This window comes from Sphaeramia orbicularis, chromosome 11, assembly GCF_902148855.1.
Source record: "Sphaeramia orbicularis chromosome 11, fSphaOr1.1, whole genome shotgun sequence".
Lineage (NCBI taxonomy): Eukaryota > Metazoa > Chordata > Actinopteri > Kurtiformes > Apogonidae > Sphaeramia > Sphaeramia orbicularis.
In genome coordinates this window covers 20488511-20497973 of record NC_043967.1, presented here as the reverse complement: position 1 = coordinate 20497973, position 9463 = coordinate 20488511, and the positions used below count along the sequence as shown (strand labels likewise).

General features: G+C 38.6%; 1 protein-coding gene across 5 annotated transcripts in view; it reads right to left on the bottom strand.

The window, feature by feature from the left end:
* Positions 1-1414: 1414 nt before the first annotated feature.
* Positions 1415-9463, bottom strand: part of thrb (thyroid hormone receptor beta) — a 190206-nt gene continuing 182157 nt past the window's right edge. For 4 of the 5 annotated variants that reach the window (XM_030148144.1, XM_030148145.1, XM_030148141.1 and 1 more), the window contains one exon: positions 1415-8787. In XM_030148144.1, the coding sequence (XP_030004004.1) occupies positions 8546-8787 (242 nt within the window). In that variant the 3' untranslated portion in view covers positions 1415-8545. The remainder of the gene's footprint in view (positions 8788-9463) is intronic. The other variant, XR_003936703.1, reaches the window with a different exon arrangement.

Here is a 9463-nt window from a genome sequence, read left to right as displayed (position 1 = left end):
GCATGGTCAAGGGAGCAGAGGAGGTGTGTGTGTGTGTGTGTGTGTGTGTGGGGGGGGGGGGTAGTGATACTGGTGGAGGAGCAGGGAGTACCAGGGTTGTAGATACAAGGGGTGGACGAGGGGGCGGACATTCGTGATTGCTGACCAGGAAATGGTGGTGGTGGTGGGGGCATCCATCATTGTCGGCCCGGGAGGGGGGGCAGCCGTGACTGTCAAACAGGGGTCTGTTTAGCTCTGGCAGGCTGGACAGGGCATTTCACAGGCCCCCTGGCCGCGCCCCCACCCCTCGCACATATTTCGCCCCATTATAACTATAAGTCAGTGGGAAGATTTTAAAAATTCATAAAAAAATTATACTTTGACCTACTGTTCCCAAAATGTAATGAGATCCCTTTTGGGTCACTGGCAATATATAAACCAAATTTGGTATGAATTCAACCAATAGTTTTGCTGCTAGAGACATCTGAAATTTCACCCATAATAAGTAAATGGGGGGGAAAAAAGATTTTAAAAATTCATTAAAAATTTAAACTTTGATGTACTTTTCCCAACATGTGTTGACATCTATTCAGCATCACTTTCAATCTATAAACCAAATTTGGCATGAATTCACTGGATACTTTTGCTGCTACAGACATTTGAAATTTTGCCCATTATAAGTAAATGGGGGGAAAAAATATTTCAAAAATTCATCAAAAAATTTTAACTTTGACCTACTTTTCCCAAAATGTAATGAGATCTATTCTGGGTCATTGGCAATCTATAAACCCGATTTGGTATGAATTCAACCAATAGTTTTGCTGCTACAGTGTTAACAAACAAAGAAACAAACCAAACCAAAAACAACACTCCTTGCCTCTCCTTCAGGGGCAGGGTCATAAACCACAGGATTGATTTTTTAACATTATTTTTTGCGCAGACGAAGACCAGGGACCCGCTGAAAACATGTTTGCGGCCCACTTTTGGGTCACGACCCATCAGTTGAGAATCACTGCTCTAAATATTATATACACAACAACACTGTGGCCAAGCTCAAGTGTGTAAAATTTTGACTTTCTTTCCACCACTGGAAACAGGAAAATGAATTCACGTATCATTTCCATCTATTTTACTTAAAAAAAAAAGGTTTTGTATGCAATTTAGTTTGTGAAGACAAACTGAGACATTCAGGCTGAAAAAAAAATCAGTAGAAATAAAAGCACAAAAACCAAAGTCTCTCAAAACCATCTTTATTCTCAAGAGCCAATTCACATTAGCTGCAATCATCATCGTGTCATGAGCATCAAAATGATTTCATCCTGAAGTCGTCACATCAGAAATGCCGTGCGGACACAACCCACGGCGCGTTTTAAGAAAAAACGCAGAGTGCAAGACGGCAAATTTTAGACCGGAAACGTTTTTTCTGCATCTTCTGTTTTTCGTCAGCACAAATTCACTCCTTCACCTATACACACTTGAATCACACTGCCCTTTCTCTCTGTGACAGTTTTATTTTTCCAGTACGTGTTGAAACAGATGAATTGAACAAGAAGACACTCAAACACACAAGGAGAGAGATCTGTGTCGATGGTGGATGATGCTGGTTACGCTTTGACCGAGAAGTTGTCCTTTAGATGTGTTCACGTGTAGTTGTGCTGTTTGTTTTTTTTTTTTTGTTTTTTTGTTTTTTTTGACAGTGAAGTCCAACAACTGCACTAATCCATCACTTTTGATCATAGAACTAATGCTGCACTAATTTTGTGTCATTTATGATTCATACCTTGCTCGAAGTTCTTTTGCGGAGACATCGAAATGGGTTTGAGAGCAAGAAACTGTATTTTTTTAAATTTTTTTTTTTATTTTTTAACTCTATGCAAAACAATATCATATTCATATTATGCTAACAACATCCGTAAAAAAAATCTGCAGTCTGAAAATATACATCCTTTTTCCTTTGTACTGTAAAATAGCTTTTCTATGGTGCAACTCATGTTATTGGTATGTAACTGAGTAACCTTAAGAGTAACAACTCGCGGGAGAGACAACAGCGTACTGGCACCTCTTCGGGAACAGTAAACATTTTCTGAACCAGCAGTCAGCATCGGTAACGTTTACATGCACCAGCTCTGTGACGATTATTCAAGTAATTACGCCGGGTGATGGATTTTTCTTTTTTTCTTCTTCTTTTTTTTTTTTTTTTTTTTTTTTTTAACGGTTATTAATACCAGTTCGTACACAACCTTCAAAGACTCCCAGACCACGATAAATGTCCCTCAGTGGAGTATGTTTGAGTTTCAGCTTTAGTTTTTTTACTTTTAAATGGATTAAATTACAGACAATCTTATAGAATAATTAGATCAGATAAATTATATAAAGCTGTTTAAAGCAAAAATGTTCTGAAGATCTAAACAAGCATCTACTGATTGACTGACTCTGTCAGTGCTTTTTAATAATTTGTGCAGTAAGTGCAGTTTTATCATATATTTGAAGGGGGTTTATATATTATTGTATGTGTGTATACAATGTCCGGGTGTATATAAACTCAATGAGGGTCCAGTACTTGTGAGGGGGTAGTTGGATAGGAACTTGATATAATAGTTTCATGCCCAAGTCATTTCTTGTTATACGTTTGAAAATAAAAGGACCTTGATTTAAAAAAAAAAAAAGCAGTTTATCAGCTTTTCCGCAACATCAGATATGTCTCTTTTGGACGTCCAGGAACATGGAAATGACAGAGGTTATAGACGGTTGTTTTTCAGTTCCTTTGATATATTTTGTTGAAAAAGTAGCTTTTTCTTCTGTTTTTGCTGTTTTATAATAGCTTTTGAATTTACTCTAGGCTTTTATGAGCATCTACACGATCAGTAAATTAAATATTGTAAATTAAACCCCTGATTTTCACTAAAAAAGGCAAAATGCAGAGGATAATATTATAGTAAATGGTTATAAATCACTTGGATGTAGAGGAAAGTGAATTTGGAAGTTGATGTAAAAATAGTTCAGTGGATGTAAGGGTTAACAGAGGAACATGCAGAAGTTAAAGGAATGTTTCCAGAAACTAAACTGCACTGTTAAATTTGTGCTAATGTGGATTTTTGTCTAAAAGGATTCTGTTGGGTTTCTGTAGAATTGACTTAGAGTCTGGTTTTGACCAACTCTATATATAAAATGCCAAGAGATAACTTTCTTGTGATCTGGCGCTATATAAATAAAATTTGATTGATTGAGTGATTTAATTGGTTTTCCCCTGTAAGTCGCTTTGGAAAAAGCGTCTGCCAAATGCGTAAACATAAACATAAACATAAACATAAAAGTAACTGTTTGTTCCATTAAGTGGCCATGTTAATCTGATAAATGTGGATTTAAGGTTGATGGAAATGTTCTTTTTTCATTTCTAACACTGTCATTGAGTTTCCTCATGTCTTTTCTAACATGTGAAATAATGATTTCAACATTTATTGGTGTCTGTTTCTCGACTGTGAAGTTTGTGGTTGTCGTCTGCACAAGTTGCGGCCTGTTTTTCGAGCGTCAGTTCTAGAAAGTTACGGCTTCACTTTTTACTGCGAATTTAAGGGAAAAAAAAACCCATTCCCAGATCAGTCTGAATGTAATGGTGGGGTTTATTTTTCAGTGCAGTCTTTATTTTTCATCGCCCCATCTCACTCTGTGGAAACAAGTGCACATTCAATAGGAGATACAAGGGTCTGGCTGCACAAACGGACTCAGGATGAAGATGTAGATCTGACAAATCACACACTGACGGCTGTGTAGTTCATCATTAGCTCCACAACACTGACTATGTTGAATGAAGTCTGTTCAGATTTTAACTCACTGTCCAGGAAAGAAAGACGGCTTCTTCATTGCTGTGATTCTTCCTCCTCCTCCTCACACAGATAGGGATCGATATCGAGAACTGGTTCTAAATTATCTAATCCAGTGAAATTGCATCTGTCTGAGCTTCGAAAGTCCTTTTGCTGATGCCATCATCATTTTCTTGCAGTGGTTCAATGGAAACAATGCTGTAAAACAATGCTGTAAAACTCATGCGTCTATACTATTGTAGAACTGCAGCTAGAATCGGTATTTTTATTTCTACTCTGTTTTTACACTGCATTCCGACTGTAACACAATTAAACAGTTGCAATGATGATGAAAACTGATCTGGAATCAGAAAGGGATTCACTAAAGAGTCAGATTAATACGCAGGTATGACAAAAGCACAGGTATCAATAAAATCTTATCAAATCTCAACATATACAAATTAAATTATGATTTAAGAAACAAAAAGAATGTTTGGCAAGAATTTAAAGTAGTTTTAGTCAATATTCTTTAACGTACTAGATGAATTAAGTATGTTTCTATAAGCAAAATATCATCTTATATTATATTTATAAGTGAATACCCAAGTTTGGGATTTCACAGAAATTATAAGACATGGTTTAAGAGACAAACACTGGAGTCAAAGCAGGATGAATGTGGCTGTTCTTGTGCTTATGGCCATTAAACATTCTCATAAATCTGCATATAAATGTCCAATAACAACTATGACTCCTAAAAAGTATGAATAGTTTATTGTGGAGATTATACACCCCCTAGTGATGAACTGCCACAGCCATCGAGTGAATGTTCGTTTTTTTTTCCATTGTCTACTCTCATCATGGCCCTTTTCCAGCTCATGAAATTCTCCAGGAACAGAAAGACATTTACAAGGACACAGGAACTTAACGTCTCACCGCAGGAACATGTTTTGGTTCCTCGGCCATAGTTTGCGCCTCACAGTAAATCCCTGCGCCTGAGGTAGAATGTGCTGATAGTCTAGCAGGTATTGGTTTTACAGCACTGAACGTCTCCGACTCACGAGGCCGTTCAGACCGCAACCAAGCAACAGCCTGTTACTATTACTGTAGGAATTAGCGTGGATGCTTCTTCGAATGTTACCTACGTTGAATGAAAGTAAACCGTGCAGCGGAACTCCTGAGTCTAAGTCTACAAAGTCTAAAAAAGGAGGTAAGTGTGGGTTACGACAGAGATGCTTCTCCAGGTCATGCAACAGTAAATTACAAACAACAACACAAAGCTGTCACTTTTTAATCCCTTAGCCTTAGCTGCTAATCTGTTTTGTTAGACTAATCGCGGTTCTTCAGATGCAGTGGAAACGCAAACACGTACGCACCAAGGGGACCTGATTGAGTTCCTGAGTTGAGTTCCTGGGACAGTTTTGGTCCAAAAGGGCCATTAGAGTAACACTGAAAAATAAGACTGATGCATCCGATGTGTGTGTTTGTGTGACCAGACCCGTTGTTCCTGTCTCCACTGATATTCTTGATGCTCTTGGGTTTGTTTTTCTTTCACTTATGTATAATGTGGTGAGGTGCAGGAACTAACGGGACATCACCTTCAGCTCTACCATTCTGCCAACACTGTTTACTGGTTTATTAATAGCACCAGACAGGCTCCGTCACAGGCATCGAAAGACTCCTGTAAACAACTGGACACGAAGACAACCTAGAGCAGACACTGGACAACCCGGGTGCATGTAAACGTGGCCAATGTGCCTTTTTTAGGCCCGGGTCTACACGCCGACTCGGTGGTCTGAGCCCGGGTGCCTCCCCTCCCCCTCTTATCTCTCTCCCTCTGATTGTCTGTGCATTTATTTTGAGTCTGTACAGTTGCGAGGTGTGTGTGTGAGGTCCGGGGTCATTCAAACACTGCAGCAAATCTATTGCTTTGATAAAAGGCATCACTTCACAGAAAAAGAGAAAAAAACAACACAAGCTGCTTTCAGGAGTAGTGTGAAGCTTGAAAAAGCGAGATATACAAAGCAAATGGCTGTCACATTGCATACGACAATACCATACAGAGGCTGTTTCCAACAACAAAATAAAAAGGGAACATACCGGTTAAAATAAGAGAAAGGAAAGAGCGCTACGTTTTCACAATTTCACCAGCTTTGTCAGTGTACCTTGCTGATGAGGAATTATACTGTTTTTGGGCCAGCCAATAGTCACTTGGCCTCCACCGGTTGGTCACAGTGGGGGGGTCTGACCCATACATTATCTAGGCACATGCATATGTGCATGTGTACAGTATGTGTACAGGTATACTGTATGTACTGTATATGTGCATGTTTGTGTGTTAGTGTATATGCATGCCATCAAATATAGTAGCTGGCTGTTAAACAAACAGATCATGTTCTGCATCTGGATGTAAATAAGAATACAGTTTAATCAGCCATTTCCCCAACCCACCATAGCACCATGACGTCACTGTTGAACACACAGTCTCCCATGTTCGGGCAGTTGGAGAAAAAAAACAAACAAACAAACATTGAAATCCTTTTCCATGTGACTACTGAGGCAACATGGCCGAGATGAAACAGTTCAACATACTGATGGTTTAGCAGAGGCCGCAAACGGGGACTAAAAGACGACGAGTGTTTGCAAGCAGCGTGCACTAACTAACACGATGAGTCAAGTCTTGGTATCGCTTTGAAAGCCCGGCAGGGATTCAATAGGAGGGCATCATTCACCTGGTTTTGGCACAGCATGTGGCATTGTTACACAAAACGAGTACTTTACTGTATGATTGTCTATTCCTGACATCGGTGTCATTATGTGCTTAAAAATAGTCCTGACCAGTCTCTGACAACAACACATTAATGCTACTACTGCGTTCCAAGCATCTGCAGGATTTCCTCAGGCCAGACAGTCCTCAGTGCAGCTATGACAGCAGATTAGAGCCATTTGTCAACTCTATTGTTGTTACAAATCAAAATGGAATAAATTGCAATAAGGAATTAAAAAGTTTTTTTTCTTATCAAGCAGGAAATTTCTCTACCATTGCATTGATAATTATATTTTGTGTTGAGCCCCTAAAGAACAACAATATTGTTTAATTTTTTAGATTTTGAGACCACTTCCACAACTTCTCAGTTTAACAGGTAGTCTGTCTTAAATATCTGTTTTCATTGTTTTCAATTTTAGTATTTTAATTTTCAGTATCTATCATGTTGTGGTGCATTCACTGGCTGATCTATTTGCTTAAAGCTGCAGTGCTTGATTGTTTTTTAGCATCACTGTGCAAAAATTCCATTATTACTTCTTACCATATTGTCATTTATTGGTCTGAGAGGACATCTACTCCTACCCTGTGTTTCCAGACTGTAGAAAATTTACTCCACGATGCAGGTTTTTGTCTAATCACAGGTGTTTTCAGACATTTATGGGAGTTAAATACATGACTGACAGCTGTAATTACCAATCGCTGATCAGATTCTGGCAGATGGCGGTCTGGACAAGTGGCTTAACTTTTCTATAACTGTGTGAAACAGCGTCAGGTTCATCTATATTTATATTTAGAGAAGACAGAACATATTTGTGCATTCTGTGATTTTAACTCCTGCAGCTTTAATACAACATTTTTTTGTTTCATGAATTTATTCTTTTCAGCAGAAGCTTCTTTATATATATATTTAGTCTGCAATGTTATAATTCCTTAAAATGCAAACTAAACTTTGATTGTTAATGTAAAAGTTCTCTCAAAAATAAAATCATCGGGTGTTTTTAATCTTCCATAATGGCTCTAATGTGGTGTCTAGAGCCTTTCACTCAAAGCACATTGGCAACTGTTGGTGTTACGTTACATGTCAAGAGTCGTCGTTTACTTACACCTTAACTAGCCTAAATAATGGGCATAGTATACTAACATGAAAATAGTAAAAATATTTAACGGTATTGTAGTGTTTACTGTGCATGCTGCCACGATATGACATCAAATACATTGTGTTGGACTTGAAATCATCTGGCATTTTCTCCAAAATTGCAGATAAAAAATAATGTAGATTTATCGTACTTCTCTGGAACGCAGCTTCACGACTAAATGTTGAAACTGGTGGCTACCCCGAGCTTTTACGACAAGGCATGTGGGTTAATGTCCTTAAGAGTGAGGGTTGACTGCCAGGTCAGGTCACAGTAAGATGGTGAGAAAGTGAAGAGTCCAGACACTCACCGGATAAATAAATGACTACATGACAGGTAACATAATAACCCGCCAATGGGTCAAATGAATCTGAGCAGGGTGGGGAAAAGGCCAAAGGGTTGCTTACGACGACTGAATCTGTGTGTCAGGTGAGCAGCCATTCTGAATTTTCAGCATAAGGGAAGAAAAATAATTTGCATGGTTTCTAATGAATGAGCAAGTGTCATAAAATCACCATTACGCCAACTGTACAATCATTAACAAACAAAATAAAACTATAGTAAAATCCGAGGTGAGAGGTTATATCTGCAATAATAACAACAGAAAAAAAAAAAAATGCTATTCACATGTACCCGCACTGTAAGGAATGGTTCCATCCAAAACTAGACCAGAGAGCTACTCCTACTCTATGGAATGAAGTGACACTCAGTAGTGCTAATAGAAAGTTCATTGTGATGGGCCTTCTGCTGGTTCCATCCCTGAGACCACCAGGGTGCCCAGGCGCTGACGTATGCACACACACTCACACACGCACACATACACACTCGCACATACATACATGCACACACACATACACTAAATCCATTGGTCAGTCCTCGAAGACCTCCAGGAAGAGAGGAGGGAATAACTCAGTGGGACACTCCACTTTCATGTGGAGGAATCGGCTGGCGTGGCAGGCACCGATCATCCGTAGGTCCGTCACCTTCATTAGCAGCTTGGGCCAGAAATGCGCCAATTTGTGTTTGCGGTAGTTGATGTAATGTTCAAAGGCCAGCAGGAACTCCTCTTGGCAGCGTTCGATTCGCTCCACACTAGTCAGACCCGGACGATCTGACGATGAAAACAGAAAAAAAAGGATCAGTTTTATATCCACACAAAGAGACTGACTTTAACCCAGGAACAGAGGAGTCTTAATTAAACAGTGGTACATTAAAATGAAGAAGCTGGTCTCTGCAAATACAGTCAAAGTTATTTTAAATGAATGGGAAAAAGGATAAATGTGAATGTAGATGTTTTTCCAACTGACTGAATAAGGTTCTGCTTTGAGATGCTTTTAAGGAACATTACTGAATTTTGTTGGCACCTTTTAAATTATTACCCCGCCCCCCAAAGGGGAGGCAAGGGGTATTATTTTTGGCTTGGTTTGTTTGTTTGTTTGTTAACACTCTAGCAGCAAAAACATTGGTTGAATTCATACCAAATTGGATTCATAGATTGCCAGTGACCCAGAATAGACATCATTACATTTTGGGAAAAGGAGGTCAAAGTTCAACATTTTTTTATGAATTTTTAAAATGTTTTTTTTTTTTCCCCATTTACTTATAATGGGCAAAATTTCAAATGTCTGTAGCAGCAAAACTATTGGTTGAATTCATACCAAATTGGGTTTATAGATTGCCATGGACCCAGAATAGATGTGGTTACATTTTGGGAAAAGTAGGTCAAAGTTAAAATTTTTTAATGAATTTTTTACATCTTATTTTTCCCCATTTACTTATAATGGGTA